This window comes from Chionomys nivalis, chromosome 2 (genome assembly GCF_950005125.1).
Source record: "Chionomys nivalis chromosome 2, mChiNiv1.1, whole genome shotgun sequence".
NCBI lineage: Eukaryota > Metazoa > Chordata > Mammalia > Rodentia > Cricetidae > Chionomys > Chionomys nivalis.
This window is the reverse complement of record NC_080087.1, coordinates 110,036,197-110,057,524: the sequence shown is the minus strand read 5'-3', so window position 1 is coordinate 110,057,524 and position 21,328 is coordinate 110,036,197. Positions and strand designations below refer to the sequence as shown.

At 39.8% G+C, this 21,328-nt stretch overlaps 1 protein-coding gene across 3 annotated transcripts in view; it reads left to right on the top strand.

Annotated features, from left to right (window-relative positions):
• Dis3l2 (DIS3 like 3'-5' exoribonuclease 2) overlaps positions 1-21,328 on the top strand; it is a 381,117-nt gene that overhangs the window by 55,361 nt on the left and 304,428 nt on the right. For all 3 annotated transcript variants that reach the window (XM_057762692.1, XM_057762690.1, XM_057762691.1), the window contains exon 5: positions 5,114-5,215. In XM_057762692.1, the coding sequence (XP_057618675.1) occupies positions 5,114-5,215 (102 nt within the window). The remainder of the gene's footprint in view (positions 1-5,113; positions 5,216-21,328) is intronic.

The following is a 21,328-nucleotide window of genomic DNA, read 5'->3' as shown; positions in this document are numbered from 1 at the left end:
GGTCGTTCCTAAATATAATAAAAGCTATTTATAGCAAGCCGTCAGCTAACATCAAATTAAATGGAGAGAAACTCAAAGCTATTCCACTAAAATCAGGAACACGACAAGGTTGTCCACTCTCTCCATACCTCTTTAATATAGTGCTTGAAATTCTAGCAATAGCAATAAGACAACATAAGGGGATCAAAGGGATTCAAATCGGAAAGGAAGAAGTTAAACTTTCATTATTTGCAGACGATATGATAGTGTACATAAGCGACCCCAAAAACTCCAGCAAAGAACTCCTTCAGCTGATAAACACCTTTAGTAGCGTTGCAGGATACAAGATCAATTCCAAAAAATCAGTTGCCCTCCTATACACAAAGGATAAGGAAGCAGAGATGGAAATCAGAGAAGCATCACCCTTCACGATAGCCACAAATAGCATAAAATATCTTGGGGTAACCCTAACCAAGGAAGTAAAGGATCTATTTGACAAGAACTTTAAGTCAATGAAGAAAGAAATTGAGGAGGATACCAGAAAATGGAAGGATCTCCCTTGCTCTTGGATAGGGAGGATCAACATAGTAAAAATGGCAATTCTACCAAGGGCAATTTATAGATTCAATGCAATCCCCATTAAAATCCCATCAAAATTCTTCACAGATCTTGAGAGGACAATAATCAACTTTATATGGAGAAACAAAAAACCCAGAATAGCCAAAACAATCTTATATAATAAAGGATCGTCTGGAGGCATTACCATCCCTGACCTCAAACTCTATTACAGAGCCTCAGTATTGAAAACAGCTTGGTATTGGCATAAAAACAGAGAAGTCGATCAATGGAACCGAGTAGAAGACCCTGATTTTAACCCACAAACTTATGAACACCTAATTTTTGATAAAGGAGCTAAAAGTATTCAATGGAAAAAAGAGAGCATCTTCAACAAATGGTGCTGGCAGAACTGGTTGTCAACGTGTAGAAGAATGAAAATAGATCCATATCTATCACCATGCACAAAACTCAAGTCCAAATGGATTAAAGACCTCAATATTAGTCTGAACACACTGAACCTGATAGAAGAAAAAGTTGGAAGTACTCTACAACATATGGGTACAGGAGATCACTTCCTACGTTTATCCCCAGCAGCACAGACATTAAGGGCAACATTGAATAAATGGGACCTCCTGAAACTGAGTAGCTTCTGTAAAGCAAAGGACACTGTCACTAAGACAAAAAGGCAACCCACTGACTGGGAGAAGATCTTCACCAACCCTGCAACAGACAAAGGTCTGATCACCAAAATATATAAAGAACTCAAGAAACTAAACTTTAAAATGCTAATGAACCCAATAAAAAAATGGGGCACTGATCTGAACAGAGAATTCTCAACAGAAGAAATTCAAATGGCCAAAAGACACCTAAGGTCATGCTCAACCTCCTTAGCGATAAGGGAAATGCAAATTAAAACAACTTTGAGATACCATCTTACACCTGTCAGAATGGCTAAAATCAAAAACACCAATGATAGCCTTTGCTGGAGAGGTTGTGGAGAAAGAGGCACACTCATTCATTGCTGGTGGGAATGCAAACTTGTGCAACCACTTTGGAAATCAGTGTGGCGATTTCTCAGGAAATTTGGGATCAACCTACCCCAAGATCCAGTAATACCACTATTGGGAATATACCCAAGAGATGCCACATCAAATGACAAAAGTATCTGTTCAACTATGTTCATAGCAGCATTGTTTGTAATAGCCAAAACCTGGAAACAACCTAGATGCCCTTCAATGGAGGAATGGATGAAGAAAGTGTGGAATATATACATATTAGAGTACTACTCAGCAGTAAAAAACAATGACTTCTCGAATTTTGCGTGCAAATGGATGGAAATAGAAAACACTATCCTGAGTGAGGTATCCCAGACCCAAAAAGAGGAACATGGGATGTACTCACTCATAATCGGTTTCTAGCCATAAATAAAAGACATTAAGCATATAATGTGTGATCCTATAGAAGTTAAATAAGAAAGTGAACCCAAAGAAAATCATATAGTCATCCGCATGGAGAGGGGGAAGTAGACAAGATTGCAGGGCAAAAACTGGGAACTTGCGGGTGAGGTGGCATGGGGCAAAGGGGAAATGGGATGAGAAATATGAGAAGGGGAGGATGGGAGAAGCTTGGGGGATTCGGATGGTTGGGATATAGGAAGGATGGATACGGGAGCAGTGAAGTATATATCCTATCTAAGGGAGCCATCTTAGGGTTGGCAAGAGACTTGACTCTAGAGGGGTTCGCAGGTGTCCAGGAATATGTCCCCAGCTGGTACCTTGGGCAACTAAGGAGAGGGAACCTGAAATGACCCTATCCTATACTGATGAATATCTTGCATATCACCTTAGAACCTTCATCTGGCGATGGATCGAGGTAGAGACAGATTCTCAATTTGGAGCAACGGTCTGAGCTCTTAAGGTCCAAATGAGGAGCAGAAGGAGGGAGAACAAGAGCAAAAAATCAGGACCACGAGGGATGCACCCACCCACTGTGACAGTGGAACTGATTTATTAGGAGCCCACCAAGGCCAGCTGGTCTGGGACTGAATAAGCATGGGTTGATTCCGGACTCTCTGAGCATGGCGGTCAATGAAGACTGATGAGAAGCCAAGGACAATGGCACTAGGTTTCAATCCTAATACATGAACTGGCTTTGTGGGAGCTTAGCCTGTTTAGAAGCTCACCTTCCTGGACGTAGATAGAAGACCTTCGTCTTCCCGCAGGGCAGAGAATTTGGACTGCTCTTCAGTATCGAGAGGGAGGGGGAATGGTGTGGGGGGAGGAGAAGAGGAGTGGAGATAGGGGGAGGGGAGTGGGGGGAGGGGGCAACATTTGGGAGGAGGGGAGGGAAATGGGAAACGGGGAGCAGGTGGAAATTTTAATTAAAAAAAAAAGAATAAAAAATAAATAAAAGAAAAAAAAAGTTTTGAAGTAGATGGCTGGCGTGAGGGGTGGTGAGGGTTTTCATTGGACTCCATCCCATTTACAATGGGGGTATTTCTGGCTGTGAGACTAAGAATGCTTCATGTTCATGGTCTAGAACAGTGCAGTGCTCTCAACCTTCCTAATGCTGTGACCCTTTAATATAGTTCCTCAAGTGGTAGTGACCCCAACCATAAAATTATCTTGTTGCTATTTCATAGCTGTAATTTTGCTACTGTTATGAATTATAATGTAAACATATATGCAGGCTATCTGATATGTGAACCTGTGGAGGTTTTGACTCACAAGCTGAGAACCGCTGGTCTAGAGCTCACTGTGCTCCAAAGTCAGGAGTAAGGAGGACTAAAGATGCTTTATGAATCTCAATTTTTTTCATTTTTTTAGAATTTTATATGAGTATTGTATTTAAATTTTCCTTTCCCTCTTCCAGCTCTTTCTGAGTCTCCTCATTACTTAGCAAGTTCATAACCATATGTTTATGTGCATATATGTACATGTATATGCTTACATGTATGTACATATAAATATATAAATATAACCTGCTAAATCATTTTGGTGTTGCTTATATGTGTTTAGGGTGTTGGATAGCCTATTAGGAAGTTCATCGGAGGGGAAGACTGATTCTCCCTCTCCCAGAAGTCATTAATTGCTTTTAACTCTTCGCCTATGGGTGGAGTCGTGTGAGGTTTCCCTTATCCACATTGGCATGTAAACTGGTATCATCATTATGCAGATTTTATTTATGTAACCATATTGTTGAGATTATATTGTGCAGCTTCCTTATCATATATAGAAGACACTGTCTTGCAGCAGACATCCTGGCCCTTTGACTTTTACAGTCTTTCTGCTCCCTCTTTTGCCATGTTCCATGAGCCTTAGGTGCGGGACTGTGCTGTAGATGTTCTTTTGAGGTTGTACACCCCACGGTTAGTTGTTCTCTGCCCTTTGATCAGTTGTGAATTTTTGTAATGGTTTCTGTGTGCTGCAAAATGAATCTTCTATGATAAGAGGTGAGAGCTATACTTATATATGGGTAAAAGCATAAAAATTTAGAATGCAGTTAGAAAATATACTGGTTTAGGAATATAGCAGTAGTAGGCTCTATTCTTCCTTTCTATCGAGTGGGCTTTAAGTCCAATTAGATGTGAGTACCACTTTCACACCTTTGGGGTTATCTTGCAATACTAATTAGTGTTGTGGCTCATAGGCATTATAGTTGGGCTGGAGGATCAGTTTTGCTTTTATCCCTAGCACCTCTTAGTACTATGAAAGCTAGTTCTTAGGGAGGAGGCCTCCAGGCCAGATTCACAGCTCTATTCCTCCAAGTTGTGTATCTGAAGTATGTGGTGTTTTCAGCAATAGAGATTGATGTTCAGTTTCTGGGAGGCAACTTAGGGCAACAGCAACAGCATATGTTATTTTGAGAGTCTTTTGGACACCCCTGATCAACTTGGAAGGAAGTTTCCTGTGCCTGGCACTAGGGTTTTAAATGCCTTATAAAATTATGTTATTTTTTGTTTTCTTAAAATTACATGTAAATATAAGTGTTTATATGTGTATCTGTTAATCTCAAAATGATGCTCTTTCCTTCTCTGTTTTCTTTGCAAGTTTTTCTTTTTCCAATCTAAAGCTAAAAAGGATAACATCATCTTTCTTGTTTTAGTAACCAAAATCTACAGTCTTATTTTTGCTTTTGTTTGGTTTTTCAAGACAGGGTTTCTCTGTGTAACAGCCCCAGCTGTCCTGTAACTAGCTCTGTAGACTAAGCTAGCCTTGAACTTACTGAGATCTGCCTGCTTCTACCTCTCTAGAGCTGGGATTAAAGGTGTGCACCACCACTGTCTAGCCAGTCTTAGTTTTTTTTCTTTATGTGCTTTTCTTTGTTTTTGTCTGCCTTTAGTGTATACTAAATACTCTCTAAGTATTTGGTGATTTTTAGAACTCTGCTAGTTTGTTCTTAGGTTTGTATCACCATTTCTTTTTATCAGAAGAGACTTAATTCTCTTTAGATTTGTTTGAGGCTTTGAAGTAGTGTTCTTGTTAAGTTAGTAGGTAGATTTAGAGTCTAAACACTTTTAATGTTGGCCCAAGGCCTTGGTAAGTTGACTGTTCCTTTATTTCTTCTTCTAACTTAGGATGGTGATCGGGACATTTTTATTGACGGAGTCGTTGCTCGTAATAGAGCCTTAAATGGGGACCTTGTTGTTGTAAAACTGCTTCCCGAAGACCAGTGGAAGGTGAGTTTAAATTTCCTTTTCTAATTATTTTCTTCACAGGGTATTGTGTATTCCACAGTGTACTTACAGGCATCGTGTGTGTGTGTGTGTGTGTGTGTGTTTTGTGGGTAACAGGCCCCTTGGGCCCCAAGGTAAAACTGAATGTTGCTTCTGAATCTTGGTACTGAATGGATTTGAAGTATATTGATCCCTCTTCAGTCCTTCTACTTTGTCAGATCCTTACATGGATTTCTGATAATCTTTTGGATAGGAAAAATGCTTATAGGGTCTTGTCAAGCTTAAAATCACTCACTACTTTCCTACAGCCTTTACTGCGAGAGTAAACAGACCCATAGAGATGATGGTGTTCTTTAGAGGTTCTGCTGCCCGTACAGAAACACACAGCAATACATGTTTAGTGCTGGATTAAAGGCATGTACCAACAGGCCTGGATCCAGAGGTCTGATTTTGTAAGTTCCTGTGTTGCTTGAGCTAGTTGAGTAGGAAAGAGTTTGGCGAACTAGTTAGCATCCCTGCAGTCAGTATAGTTTAGGTTCATGAACAAATCTACTGTTTTTTACTATTAGTATATAAAAGTGGAAGAAATCAAATCCTAAATCCTCCTGGCTGTTGTTTGAACTTTGGACTGTAGTGGGGACATGTGGAGAGAAGTTAGCATGTTGAAAGTAGAGCAGATAGGAATTGAAGACAGGTTTGAGGAACAGGACAAGCTAAAGAGGGGAGCCACAAACATATGTTAAGTTTTTATTTAAGCAAAATGAGTGTGTTGTGATTAGCTGAAATGAGAAAAAACATGTTTTGCTGTAGCAGTCACTAGTTTTGCCTGCTCTTATTAATATTTTTCCTTTTGGGTGTATTACTGAGAAACACTTCAGTATCCTAGATGGTGTCACTTACTGGTAAACTGTATTAAACTTTTAAAGAAGAAATACATAGTCCTTGTCTTACACGAGGAGTGATCCCTTTCCCTTCATTCTATGAGGCCACCCACCATTGTGAAATACCAGAGTGGGAAATAACATAAGAGATCTACAGATGAATACCTCTTATAAACACAGGTGAGCAGTATCGAACAAAATATTAGCAGAGATTCTCTAGGAGTATGCACATAAGAATGGAACATGAATAGATGAAACTTGTTCTAGAAATGCAAAGTTGACTTAGTGTTTAAAAGCAGTCACTGTAGCTCATCATTTAAAACTAGATTTGACCTTATATTTAAATCAAGTATCGGTCAGTAGATATGGAAAACACATTTGACAAAATTCCGCAACTATCTGTGGCACCAAGCCTACCTTCCCTACATTGTTTTGGAGATTCAAGCCCGTAGAAAAAGGAGTTAGGAAATTGTTTTATTATTTTACTAAGTGATTTTTTTTATTAATTTTTTTTAATTAAAAATTTCTGCCTCCTCCCCGCCTCCCTTTTCCCTCTCCCTCCCCCCTCCCCACACCCCTTCTCCAGTCCAAAGAGCAGTCAGGGTTCCCTGCCCTGTGGGCAGTCCAAGGTCCTCCCCCCTCCATCCAGGTCTAGGAAGGTGAGCATCCAAACCGGCTAGGCTCCCACAAAGCCAGTACATGCAGTAGGATCAAAACTCAGTGCCATTGTCCTTGGCTTCTCAGAAGCCCTCATTGTCCACCATATTCAGTGAGTCCGGTTTTATCCCATGCATTTTCAGTCCCAGTCCAGCTGGCCTTGGTGATCTCCTAGTAGATCAGCCCCACCATCTCAGTGGGTGGATGCCCCCCTTGCAGTCTTGACTTCCTTGCTCATGTTCTCCCTCCTTCTGTTCCTCATTTGGACCTTGGGAGCTCAGTTCATTGCTCCAATGTGGGTCTCTGTCTCTATCTCCATATATCACCAGATGAAGGTTCTATGATGTTATGCAAGATATTCATTAGTATGGCTATAGGATCGGGCCATTTCAGGCTCTCTCTCCTCAGTTGCCCAAGGACCTAGTTGGGTACATGTCTCTGAACCCCTGGGAACCCCTCTAGAGTCAAGGCTCTTGCCAACCCTAAAATGGCTCCCTTAATTAAGATATATACGTCCCTGCTCCCATATCCAACCTTCCATTATCCCAACCATCCCATTCCCCCAAGTTCTCCCTATCCTCTCCTTCTCACTTTTCTCTCCCCATCTCCCCTCCCCCCCCCAGTTCCCAAGTTTTTGCCCAGCAATCTTGACTACTAACAATATCCAGGAGGATAACTATATGTTTTTCTTTGGGTTCACCTTCTTATTTAGCTTCTCTAGGATCACGAATTATAGACTCCTATATTTATGGCTAAAAACCAATTATGAGTGAGTACATCCCATGTTCATCTTTTTGGGTCTGGGTTACCTCACTCAGGATAATGTTTTCTATTTCCATTCATTTGCATGCAAAATTCAAGAAGTCATTGTTTTTTACCGCTGAGTAGCACTCTAATGTGTATATATTCCACACTTTCTTCATCCATTCTTCCGTGGAAGGGCATCTAGGTTGTTTCCAGGTTCTGGCTATTACAAATAATGCTGCTATGAACATAGTTGGACAAATACTTTTGTAGTATGATAGGGCATCTCTTGGGTATATTCCCAAGAGTGGTATTGCTGGGTCCTGGGGTAGGTTGATCCCAAATTTCCTGAGAAACCGCCACACTGCTTTCCATAATGGTTGCACAAGTTTGCATTCCCACCAGCAATGGATGAGTGTACCCCTTACTCCACATCCTCTCCAGCAAAGGCTATTGTTGGTGTTTTTTATTTTAGCTATTCTGACAGGTGTAAGATGATATCTCAAAGTTGTTTTGATTTGCATTTCCCTGATCGCTAAGGAGGTTGAGCATGACCTTAAGTGTCTTTTGGCCATCCGAATTTCTTCTGTTGAAAATTCTCTGTTCAGTTCAGTGCCCCATTTTTTAATTGGGTTAATTAGAGTTTTAATGTCTAGTTTCTTGAGTTCTTTATATATTTTGGAGATCAGACCTTTGTCTGTTGCGGGGTTGGTGAAGATCTTCTCCCAGTCAGTGGGTTGCCTTTTTGTCTTAGTGACAGTGTCCTTTGCTTTACAGAAGCTTCTCAGTTTCAGGAGGTCCCATTTATTCAATGTTGCCCTTAATGTCTGTGCTGCTGGGGTTATATGTAGGAAGTGGTCTCCTGTGCCCATATGTTGTAGAATACTTCGGTTGTGGTGGTGCACGCTGGTAGGATTTGCTGAAGGAGACAGAGGCAGGAGGATCACGAGTTCGAGGCCAGCCTGGGTTACTAAGTGATTTTTCTGTGTAGAACGTCCTAATGAGTCTATTGAAAAAGATACTAGAAGAAGTGAGTTATCAAGGTTGAAGGACAGAAAGTTTATATTAAAAAAAAAATCATTTGTATTTCTACATACTGGCAATGAAAAACAGGAAATTAAAAAAATTTTTTGAAAAAGCTGTTTGCAGTAGGATAAAAATATGATATAATTAGGGATAAACTTGACCAAAAATAGAGCAGTGTACACTAAACCTATAAAGCATTAGTGAGCAAAGTTAAGAATTCTAAATGGTAAGAAATATCATGTTTATGAAATAAAAGAGTCAATATTGGTAAGCTTCCGGTTCTACTCAACTCAAGATCAAACTGATTCAGTTCCCGTTCCCTCCAATGTCAGCAGTCTCTTTATGGAATTTATAGGCAGCTTTTCAGATTTGTGTGGAAGAGCAGAACATCTAGAAGAGCCAAATAAAGAACAAAATTGGAAGACACAGCATTATCTGGGTTTAAGACCTTTGTCAAAGCTCCTGTAACCAAGGCAAATGATATTAGCATTAAGGTGGACATGCAGATCAGTGGAACAAAATAGAGAACACCTAAATAAACGCAGACATTTTTGACTGTTTCTTTATGAATTGCTAAGATAATTCAGTGGACAAGGGATCTTTTTTTTCCAACAAATGTGTTGTGCTAGTTTTATAGACACATAAAAATAAATTAACTTTGCCCCTTAATATATGCAGGGATTAGAACAGGCACAGAGGTTCCTTGGGAAGCTGAGACAGGAGTATTTCAGGTTGGAGGCCTGACAAGACTACATAGTGAATTCAAGGCCAACCTGTCACAGGACGAGAATGGAAACACCAAGGGCTAAGGAAGGAGCTCAGTTTTAAGGAGTGTATCGTAGTTGGCTCTAGGTTCATTCTGAACCATGACCAAAATAGGGGCCAACAAATAGAAGGAAACAGTAGTTTGAAGTGAATCAGATCTCAATGTTTGTGTAAAAACACCAATTTTCTATTAGAAAACTGAGTCAAAAATGTTAGATTTTCAGATTTTAGGCATCAGATTTGAAGTATAACCAAAGAATTTGAAACATATAAGAAAAAGTCAGTAAATTTGATTTAATCAAAATTATATACTTTGCTTTTCAATAAGTCACTGTTTTAAAAATAAAAACATAGGCCACAGATAACGGGAAAGATTGCAAAAAAATTATCTGACTATGGGATTTTATTTAGAGTTTAAAGAAATTAATTCAATAATAACCCAATTAAAAAACACACTAAAGTTTGAACAGCTTTACTAAAGATATGGCAAATATGGGAAAAGATATTCAACATTAGTCATTAAGGAAATGCAATGTAAAATCACAAGATACTACAGATCCACTAGAATAGCCAAAGTTAAAAAGATTGACCATGTGTTGGTGTTAGTATTGTGTAACTAGTACTGTTGATGTGGGGATAATGGACAGTCACTTTGGAAAAGAGTTTGGTAGTTTCTTAAAAAGTTCAGCATATGACTAATACATGACCCAACCATTCCATTCTTGGTTGTTTACCTTTGTGAAATAAAATTATTGCCACATCAAGTCTTATAAATGAATAAAGTTTTATATACAAACGTTCAGTTTTAACTTCAAAGTGGAAACAAATATGCATCAGTATGTGAATGGGTAAACTGATTTGGTATGCCCATTCAGCAGTAAAAAAGAATGACTGACATGTACCACAAGATAAATAGATCTCATAGTAATTATGATGAGTGAAAGAAGTTAGGCAAAAAGAATACCCTGTGATTTCACTTTTATAAAAATCTAGAAATGCAAAAATAATTAATAGTGACAAAAGGTGAACAGTGGTTTTTTTTAGGGTGAGAGTAGAAGAGGTGCATATGTTTGTTAGTTTTTGTGGGATTTTTATTACATGAATATTTATCACTTTGTACTTTTAGTATATATAGTTTATTATGTGTTAGCTTTCCCTCAATAATATTGTAAAAAATACTGAAAATAAAGATGTTTGCATAAGTGTGTTTGGAGTTCCATGAAGAGTTAGAAACTAGACATATATTTTTGGGAGTCATCAGCATACACATAATGTTTACAGCAGCATCGGTGGATGCATAATCTAGAATCACAGCTAAAGGAGTGGAGAACCCTGAATACTAAATTCCTGTGTGAGCTGCCATTTAGAGGTTAGGAGAGGACAGTATAGAGAGGCCCACATCCCTGTCATATGGGAACAAAACTATGATGCCCAGGTTATGCCTGGTATAGATAAGGGACTGATACAATTTGAGGATGTCAGGAACAGATGAACAGTGAAATTGAGTCAACAAACTCAAGCTCTTGTAGTCCATATGAACGTTCAAAGAAGAGGGTATGCTTTTATTGTCTTGTTTTTGGGAACTTTGTGTGTGTGTGTATGTAGTCCAGCTTGACTTCAGAGTTGTTATCTTCCCACCTCACCCTTCTGAGTCCTAGGATTATAGGCATGTGCTTTGGATGTACCTGGTTTGTTTCTACTATCTCTCCTGGCTGGCTGGCAGGATGGAACTTAGTAGAAAAAGTTAGCAAGTAAGAAGAGAGTATCAGTAGTATTTGTCCTCAGGAATATAAGGAGCAGTTGAACCCAAAGAGGGCAGAATTAGAGACATTTGATGCAAGGGCCTACCTAGTGTAAGCTGAAATATGCTTTGTGTTCTTCCACTGTGGGCAAGCAATGTATAAAAACAAGGCAGCAGCAAAACTCTGAAAATGCAGTGGGGTCTTCATGTTCTCAGTTGCCCCTCTCTGATCGTTGCCAGATCATATTGTGGAGGGAAATATTCCAGGGACTAAATGAGCTGAGGCAGTTTACAAGTTAAAAGAATAAGAGTCCCTGAACCTTGAGTACTGGGTGCTAGCTTCATTCATTGAATTGGCATGCAGCATAGAAAATCCTCTGACTTAACAAGGGCCAGAACACTCTAGAGTCCCTGTAGCTTTGGAGGCTGTCTCTTTTGCCTGGAAAGCAGGATATGTATCTTGTCAAGAGGCAAAAAAGCCACTATCCTTTGTGGGACTGAGGAACTTTAGAAGTTAGAGGCAGCTGGATAGGGGGAACATAAAGTCTTAGCAGCCCATTTAGCATTCAGGAGTCTGCAGAGAATATGGCACTCAGCAGATAGGCTTTCAAAGCTGAAAACAGTTATTTCTTTCTTTGAGAAAGATGGATGTGAGCATGTCAGGCCTTAAGCTTAGGGTGGTCTTTAGCCTGCAAATTATTTGTTTGGGAATTTTGATAAATAAAAATTCTGATTCAGTAAAGCCCAGGTGGTACCCCAAATTGTGTATTTCTAACAAGTTCCCAGACCTTATTAATTTTTTGTTTGGGGAACCATAACTTGAGTAAAAGACTTACTCACTGGACAGGAGGGAAAATGAAAGAAGCAGATAGGGGTTATTGGTCCTTGGATCTGAACTCTGTTTGGCAGGAAGATAGTTGAGAAGTGTGGATATCAACAGTTGTGGCTCTGCCACTAAGTCCCAGACTAGGTCTTGTGCCCTCTGTGTATTGGTAGCACCCCAGTGAACAGAAATTGACAGGGACAGTCATAGGCTTGACTGACAAGGAGCCTCCCCTTCTTGGAATTGCTGACCATGACTGGTGTAGGGCCTCCATAGGGCTGCCACTGATAGGAGCTGTTTTGATATGAGCATGTGCTTCTTTAGCTTTTAGAGGATTTGAGATTTGGAGACCACCCTCGCTGCTTATTCTGTGTCTGTGGAGTTCCCAAGCATCTTCATTGGCTCCTGACAATGGCTTTGGTTCTTTTCAGGTCAGCTCCATTAGGTACATCTCTTAGGCTTTTTTTGTCTTGACTATTTCACAGCTTCTCAGTTTGAAGGGCTTGGAAGTCTATTTGCTGTGACCCAACTGTGACAGTTGTGACCCACCTGTGACAGGATTAAACTAGAGAGAAGAGACTAGATTTCAGACGGTCATCAGAAATCTCAGACATGTATAATACAGGCACCTCAAAACATTCTGGCCAGTTTTCTTACAGGTTTGTTAGTATAAAAACTTGTTCTCAAAGGGATTGCTAGTCAGTGGTGTAAACAACTGTGAATTAATTGGATTATTTGTCTTTACTTCTTTATACTTGTTGTGTTCACTCTCGGGTATGCACGCTACAGTGCCTTTAGGGTTTTAGAAAAAAACAACAGTTCTTTTAGTTATAGCAGTAAATAGTTAATTTGTTTCACAGCATGCTTTTTGGCAAAATAGATAGCTATAAAAGTATCAAGCTGTGAGGCAATAATAAAAATAATTTACTCTTATATAACAATTTTAATTTCAGAATTCCTTTACTTTTTAGTGTTTGTATATAATAGACATCTACTGAAGGATGTTTGAGGGACAGATGATCATTTCATTACTTTACCTGCTGGGAATTCAGATAACTGTGAGAGTGTGTGGTTTGAACAGTTTTTTTTTTTCTTTTTTTTATTAAGCAGAGCCAGGGCTACTAGAATCAGGCTCTCTTGACTTTTGTTTAACGCTCTTTTCCCTCACGTATTCAAAGGGGTGACGTTGGTGGGAACCATGCCCAAGCATTGATCCTGTTTCTTCTTGGAGCTGTTCTGGATAACCAGTGGCTTCTCCCATTTGTCCTGCCCTGAGCTAGATCCTGAAGATATAAACAAAATAGGTCCCAGGTTTGCCCTCAGGGAGCTCGTGGGCTGGTTGGAAGGGGATGGAAATAATTATGGTAAGGTTTACAGCATGGAAAGAAATACGCATCATTATATAAGCAGCAAACACTCTGAGATAGTAAGGGAAGGTGGCATAAAGGTTACATTAGAATTTAGGTTGGAGGGATGAGGGCTTTTGTTTTGTTTTATTCCAGGATGAGAATGATTTGTCAGGAGAGGGTTATGGAAACATCAGGTTTCAGAGAAGAACATGTGGGTTGAACTGTTGGCTAAATGCTGAAGTCTCTCTACTAATTCTCCTAGATATGAAGAAGAAGAGGGGTCTCTACCCTCCAAGGAAAACCAGTGCCTCTGGCAGCTCATACAGTCCCCATATACTGCTTTGATTAGAAATATGTTTGCGAGGACTGGGGAGATGAGTTGATTGGTAACATGCTTGTCGTACAAGCTTACAGACCTGAGGTTGGATCCTCAGCATTCACAAAAAGTCAGGTGCAGCAGTGCACATCTGTAACCCCAGGGCTATGGGGGTAGTGGTATGGTGGTGGCAACAGAGGTACAGACAGCAGGGACTCATTGGCCAGCCTGTCTAGCTGAAATGTCAAGTTCCAGCTTTAGCTAGAGAACCTGTCTTAAAAAGTAAGGCAGGGAACTGAGTGTGATGGTGCAATCTTTAATCTTAGCACTTGGGAGGCAGAGACAGGCTGATCTTTCTGACTTCGAGGCCAGCCTGGTCTACATAGTGAGTTCCAAGAACAGCCAGAGCTACATGGAGACACTGTCTCAAACAACAATACCAACAACAACAATTATAATAAAATAGAAAGATCTACATGGGTGCTCTCTAGCAACTGCACCAACACACATGTGAAGAGCACACACACACACACACACACACATACCACATGCACAAAAGATGAAGGACAAGACTATGTAATAGTTTTGAAGAGCCTGGAGGTGGTGGTGCACGCCTTTAATCCCAGCAGGTGGATCTCTGTGAGTTTGAGCCAGTGTGTTCTACAGAGCTAGTTCCAGGATATCCAGAGCTACACATTGAGAAACCCTGTCTCAAAAACAACCAAATAAACAAAAAAAAAGTTTTGAAGAATGAATTTTTTAAAGCCAGGAAAAGAGAAGAGTTGGAAGAACCAAGACAAAAATCAAGACGATACCAAGCAAATATTTTAGGTGTGTGTGTGTGATGGAGTATATGTGAAGGTCAGTAGACAGCTTCAGGTGGCAGTTTTTGCCTTTCTGCCTGATTGAGGTCTCTTCACTTTGTGAGCTTGGTTGGCTGGCTGGCAAGCTTGTGAAGATTCTCTTGACTGACTCCATGGAATTACGGATGCTTACACTACTGAGACTGGCTTTTTAATTTGATTTACTTTAGTAATATATCTTCTGGGGATTCAAACCCAAGTTGTCAGGTTTGTACATTGTGCACTTTTACCCACTGAGCCATCTCCCTGGCCCTCTGTTTGTCTTTTAAATCGCAATAACTTTATCCTGTTATTTCCTTTTACTGCACTCCAGTGTAGTATTGTACAAAGAAACATATATATGCTTTGTGACTGATTATGAGCATTTTATACTTGCTGTAGTAACAGGTACTTTATTTGGTGTCTCATTCTTTTTTTATTTAAATATTTATTTATTATGGATACAATATTCTATCTGTGTTTTATGGACACAATATTCTGTCTACAGAATGCCTGTATGCCTGCAGGCTAGAAGAGGACACCAGACCTTATTACAGATGGTTGTGAGCCACCATGTGGTTGCTGGGAATTGAACTCAGGTCCTTTGGAAGAGCAGGCAATGCTCTTAACCGCTGAGCCATCTCTCTAGCCCCCGGTGTCTCATTCTTTAATGTGATGTTATCTCTAGCTCAGTTTTTTGAATGAGAAAAATAGGGCTTAAACATCTTAATATAATTAATGTTAATATAATTAAGGAGTAACAGTTGGATTCAGATTTATGTTTCCTGATTTTATCATCTCAGTGATTATTTGTTAACCCAGGAATATCAATTAAGGAGTTATTTGATCTGTATATGTGTGTGTATATATATATATATATATATACACACACATATATATGTATATATATATATATATAGTCTGGTATCATAGAATTAGCAAATAATGGTATTTTTTTTTATTCTTTTTTAATTAAAATTTCCAACTGCTCCCCGTTTCCCATTTCCCTCCCCTCCTCCCACACATTGCCCCCTCCCCCCACTCCCCTCCCCCATCCCCACTCCTCTTCTCCTCCCCCCAGTCCATTCCCCCTCCCTCTCGATACTGAAGAGCAGTCCAAATTCCCTGCCCTACAGGAAGACCAAGGTCCTCCCACTTCCATCCAGGCCCAGGAAGGTGAGCAACAAAACAGGCTAAGCTCCCACAAAGCCAGTTCATGTATTAGGATCGAAACCTAGTGCCATTGTCCTTGGCTTCTCATCAGCCTTCATTGTCCGCCATGTTCAGAGAGTCCAGTTTCAACCCATGCTTATTCAGTCCCAGTCCAGCTGGCCTTGAAGAGCTCCCAATAGATCAGTTCCACTGTCACAGTGGGTGGGTGCACGCCTCGTGGTCCTGATTTCCTTGGTCATGTTCTCCCTCCTTCTGCTCCTCATTTGGACCTTAAGAGCTCAGACCATTGCTCCAATTTGGGTCTCTGTCTCTCTCTCGATCTATCGCCAGTTGAAAGTTCCTGTGCCATTCTTCTTGGCCTCTCGTCAGCTCTCATTGTCCGCCACATTCCGAGAGTCCGGTTTTATCCCATGTTTTTTCAGTAGCAGTCCAGCTGACCTTGGTGAGCTCCCAATAGATCGGCCCCACTGTCCCAGTGGTTGGGTGCACCCCTCATGGTCCTGACTTCCTTGTTCATGTTCTCTCTCCTTCTGCTCCTCATTATAACCTTGGGAGCTCAGTCCGATGCTCCAGTGTGGGTCTCTGGCTCTATCTCCATCCATCGCTAGATGAAGGTTCTATGGCGATATGCAAGATATTCATCAGTATGATTATAGGATAGGTTCATTTCAGGTTCCCTATCCTCAGGTGCCCCAATGAACTAACTGGGGACATTGCCCTGGGCATCTGGTAGCCATTCCAAGTTCAAGTCTCTTGCCACCCCTTAGGTGGCTCCCTTACCTAAGGTATGAGTTTCCCTGCTCCCCTATCCAACCTTCCTTTATCCCCAATCACCCCGATTCCCCCATTTCCCCTCATCCTCTCCTTCACACTTTTCTCTCCCCATCACCCCTCATCCCCATCCCACCCCACCCCCAAGATTCCAATTTTTTGCCCATCAGTCATGTCTATTTCCCATAGCTGGGAGGATATCTATATGTTTTTCCTTGGGTTTACCCTCTTGTTTAGCTTCTTTAGGATCACAAATTATAGACTCAGTGGCCCCTATCCATGGCTAGAAACCAATTATGAGTGAGTACATCCCATGTTCTTCTTTTTGGGTCTGGGTTACCTCACTAAGGATCGTATTTTCTATTTCCATCCATTTGCATGCAAAATTCGAGAAGTCATTGTTTTTTACCGCAGAGTAGTACTCTAATGTGTATATATTCCACAATTTCTTCATCCATTCTTCCATTGAAGGGCATCTAGGTTGCTTCCAGGTTCTGGCTATTACAAATAATGCTGCTATGAACATAGTTGGACAAATGCTTTTGTCATATGATAGGGCATCTCTTGGGTATATTCCCAAGAGTGGTATTGCTGGGTCCAGGGGTAGGTTGATCCCAATTTTTCTGAGAAACCGCCACACTGATTTCCAAAGTGGTTGCAGAAGTTTGCAGTCCCACCAGCAATGGATGAGGGTACCCCTTTCTCCACAACCTCTCCAGCAAAGGCTATCCTTGGTGTTTTTGATTTTAGCCATTCTGACAGGTGTAAGATGATATCTCAAAGTTGTTTTGATTTGCATTTCTCTGATCGCTAAGGAGGTTGAGCATGACCTTAAGTATCTTTTGGCCATTTTAACTTCTTCTGTTGAGAATTCTCTGTTCAGTTCAGTGCCCCATTTTTTAATTGGGTTAATTATCCTTTTAAAGTCTAGTTTCTTGAGTTCTTTATATATTTTGGAGATCAGACCTTTGTCTGTTGCGGGGTTGGTGAAGATCTTCTCCCAGTCAGTAGGCTGCCTTTTTGTCTTAATGACAGTGTCCTTTGCTTTACAGAAGCTTCTCAGTTTCAGGAGGTCCCATTTATTCAATGTTGCCCTTAATGTCTGTGCTGCTGGGGTTATACATAGGAAGCGATCTCCAGTGCCCATATGTTGTAGGGTACTTCCCATTTTCTCTTCTATCAGGTTCAGTGTGTTCAGATTGATATTGAGGTCTTTGATCCATTTGGACTTGAGTTTTGTGCATGGTGATAGATATGGGTCTATTTTCATTCTTTTACAGGTTGACATCCAATTGTGCCAGCACCATTTGTTGAAGATGCTTTCTTTCTTCCATTGTATACTTTTAGCTCCTTTATCAAGAGTCAGTTGTTCATAGGTTTGTGGGTTAAGATCCGGGTCTTCTATACGATTCCATTGGTCGACTTCTCTGTTTTTATGCCAGTACCACGCTGTTTTCATTACTGTAGCTCTGTAATAGAGTTTGAAGTCAGGGATGGTAATGCCTCCAGAAGTTCCTTTATTGTATAAGATTGTTTCGGCTATCCTGGGTTTTTTGTTTCTCCATATAAAGTTGATTATTGTCCTTTCAAGATCTGTGAAGAATTTTGATGGGATTTTAATGGGGATTGCATTGAATCTATAAATTGCCCTTGGTAGAATTGCCATTTTTACTATGTTGATTCTCCCAATCCAAGAGCAAGGGAGATCCTTCCATTTTCTGGTATCCTCCTCAATTTCTTTCTTCAATGCCTTAAAGTTTTTGTCAAATAGATCTTTCACTTCCTTGGTTAGAGTTACCCCAAGATATTTTATGCTGTTTGTGGCTATCGTGAAAGGTGATGATTCTCTTATTTCTCTCTCTGCTTCCAGATCCTTTGTGTATAAGAGGGCGACTGATTTTTTGGAGTTGATCTTGTATCCTGCCACATTACTAAAGGCGTTTATCAGCTGTAGGAGTTCTTTGGATGAGTTTTTGGGGTCGCTCATGTACACTATCATATCATCTGCAAATAATGCAAGTTTAACTTCTTCCTTTCCAATTTGAATCCCCTTTATCCCCTTATGTTGTCTTATTGCTATTGCTAAAACTTCGAGAACTATATTGAAGAGGTATGGAGAGAGTGGACAGCCTTGGCGTGTTCCTGATTTTAGTGGAATGGCTTTAAGTTTCTCTCCATTTAATTTGATATTAGCTGTCGGCTTGCTGTATATAGCTTTAATTATATTTAGGTATGACCCTTGTATCCCTAATCTCTCTAAGACTTTTATCATAAAGGGATGTTGAATTTTGTCAAATGCTTTTTCAGCATCTAATGAAACGATCATATGGTTTTTTTCTTTCAGTTTATTTATATGATGGATTACATTGATAGATTTGCGTATGTTAAACCAGCCCTGCATCTCTGGGATGAAGCCTACTTGATCATAATGGATAATTTTTCTAATGTGTTCTTGGATTCGGTTTGCCAGTATTTTGTTGAGGATTTTTGCGTCGATGTTCATGAGTGAGATTGGCCTGTAATTCTCTTTCTTGGTTGGGTCTTTGTGTGGTTTTGGTATCAGAGTTACTGTAGCTTCATAAAAGGAATTTGGCAATGACTCTTCTGTTTCTATATTGTGAAATACATTAAGGAGAATAGGTATTAGGTCTTCTTGGAAGTTCTGGTAGAATTCCGCATTGAAACCATCTGGTCCTGGACTTTTTTTGGAAGGGAGGTTTTTGATAACAGCTTCTAATTCTACACGACTAACAGGTCTATTTAGGTTGTTTACCTGGTCCTGGTTTAACTTTGGTAAATGGTATTTATCTAAAAAAGCGTCCATTTCTTTTACATTTTCCAGTTTTGTGGCATACAGGCTTTTGTAGTAAGATCTAATGATTCTCTGAATTTCCTCTGTGTCTGTGGTTATGTCTCCCTTTTCATTTCTGATCTTATTAATTTGCAAATTCTCTCTCTGCCGTTTGATTAGTTTGGATAGGGGTTTATCAATCTTGTTGATTTTCTCCAGGAACCAGCTTTTTGATTCATTGATTCTTTCAATTGTTTTCTGTGTTTCTATTTTGTTGATTTCAGCCCTCAGTTTGATTATTTCCAGTCTTCTACCCCTTCTAGGTGAGTCTGCTTCTTTTTTTTCTAGAGCTTTCAGGTGGGCTGTTAAGTCTCCAATGTGTGCTTTCTCTGTTTTCTTTAAGTGGGCAGTTAGTGCTATGAACTTTCCTCTCAGAACTGCTTTCATAGTGTCCCATAGGTTTGAGTATGTTGTTTCTTTATTTTCATTGTCTTCAAGGAAGAGTTTAATTTCTTTCTTTATTTCTTCCTTAATCCAGGTATGGTTCAGTAGTTGACTATTCAGTTTCCATGAGTTTGTAGGCTTTCTGGGGGTAGCATTGTTGCTGAATTCTAGCTTTAATCCATGGTGATCTGATAAGATACAGGTGGTTATTAATATTTTTTTGTAACTGTGGATGTTTGCTTTGTTACCGAGTATGTGGTCGATTTTTGAGAAGGTTCCATGAGCTGCAGAGAAGAAGGTATATTCTTTCCTATTTGGGTGGAATATTCTATAGATGTCTGTTAAGTCCATTTGATTCATTACCTCCATTAATTCTCTTATTTCTCTGTTAGGTTTCTGTCTACTTGACCTGTCCATTGGTGAGAGAGGAGTATTAAAGTCTCCTACTATTAATGTGTGCGGTTTGATGGCTGCCTTGAGTTTTAACAATGTTTCTTTTACGTACGTGGGTGCTTTTATATTAGGGGCATAGATATTCAGGATTGAGACTTCATCCTGGTGAATTGTTCCTGTTATGAGTAGAAAATGTCCCTCTCCATCTCTCCTGATTGATTTAAGTTTGAAGTCAACTTTGTTAGAAATTAGTATGGCCACCCCTGCTTGTTTCTTAGGTCCATTTACTTGATAAGCCTTATCCCAACCCTTTACTCTGAGTAAGTGCCTGTCTTTGTGGTTGAGGTGTGTTTCTTGTAAACAGCAGAATGTTGGATCCTGTTTTCGTATCCAATCTCTTAGTCTGTGCCTTTTTATAGGAGAGTTGAGTCCATTGACATTAAGTGATATTAATGACCAGTGGTTGTTAACTCCGGTCATTTTTTAAGTTGTAAATTTTGTGTGTTCCCCTTCTTTGTGTTGCGCTGGTGAAGGGTCTCTAGTTGTCTGAGATATTGTGGTCATTGTTGGACTCCTTGGTTAGTGATTTTCCTTCTATTACTTTCTGTAAGGCTGGATTTGTGGCTACGTATTGTTTAAATTTGTTTTTATCCTGGAAAATTTTGTTTTCTCCATTTATAGTGAACGAAAGCTTGGCTGGGTATAGTAGTCTGGGCTTGCATCCATGGTCTCTTAGTTTCTGCAGTACATCTATCCAGGACCTTCTGGCTTTCATGGTTTCCATAGAGAAGTCAGGTGTAAGTCTGATAGGTTTACCTTTATAAGTAACTTGGCCTTTTTCCTTTGCTGCTCTTAGTATTCTTTCTTTATTCTGTATGCTTTGTGTTTTGATTATTATATGGCGAGAGGATGTTTTTTTTTGATCCAGCCTATTCGGTGTTCTGTATGCTTCTTGAACCTTCATAGGTATATCTTTCTTTAGGTTGGGAAAGTTTTCTTCTATAATTTTATTAAATATATTTTCTGGACCGTTGAGCTGCGCTTCTTCTCCTTCTTCTATTCCTATTATTCTTAGGTTTGGTCTTTTTATTGTGTCCCAGATTTCCTGAATGTTTTGTGATGAGAATTTGTTGGCCTTGCTGTTTTCTTTGATCAGCGTGTTTATTTTCTCTATGGTATCTTCAGAATCTGAGATTCTTTCTTCTATCTCTTGTATTCTGTTGGTTATGCTTGCTTCTGTAGTCTCTATTCGTTTACCTAGATTTTCCCTGTCCAGCTGGCCTTCTGTTTGTGTTTTCTTCTTTGCCTCCATTTCAGTTTTTAAGTCTTGTACTGTTTCCATTATCTGTTTGATTGTTTTTCCTTGGTTTCCTAGGGTATCATTCACTGATTTACTCAAT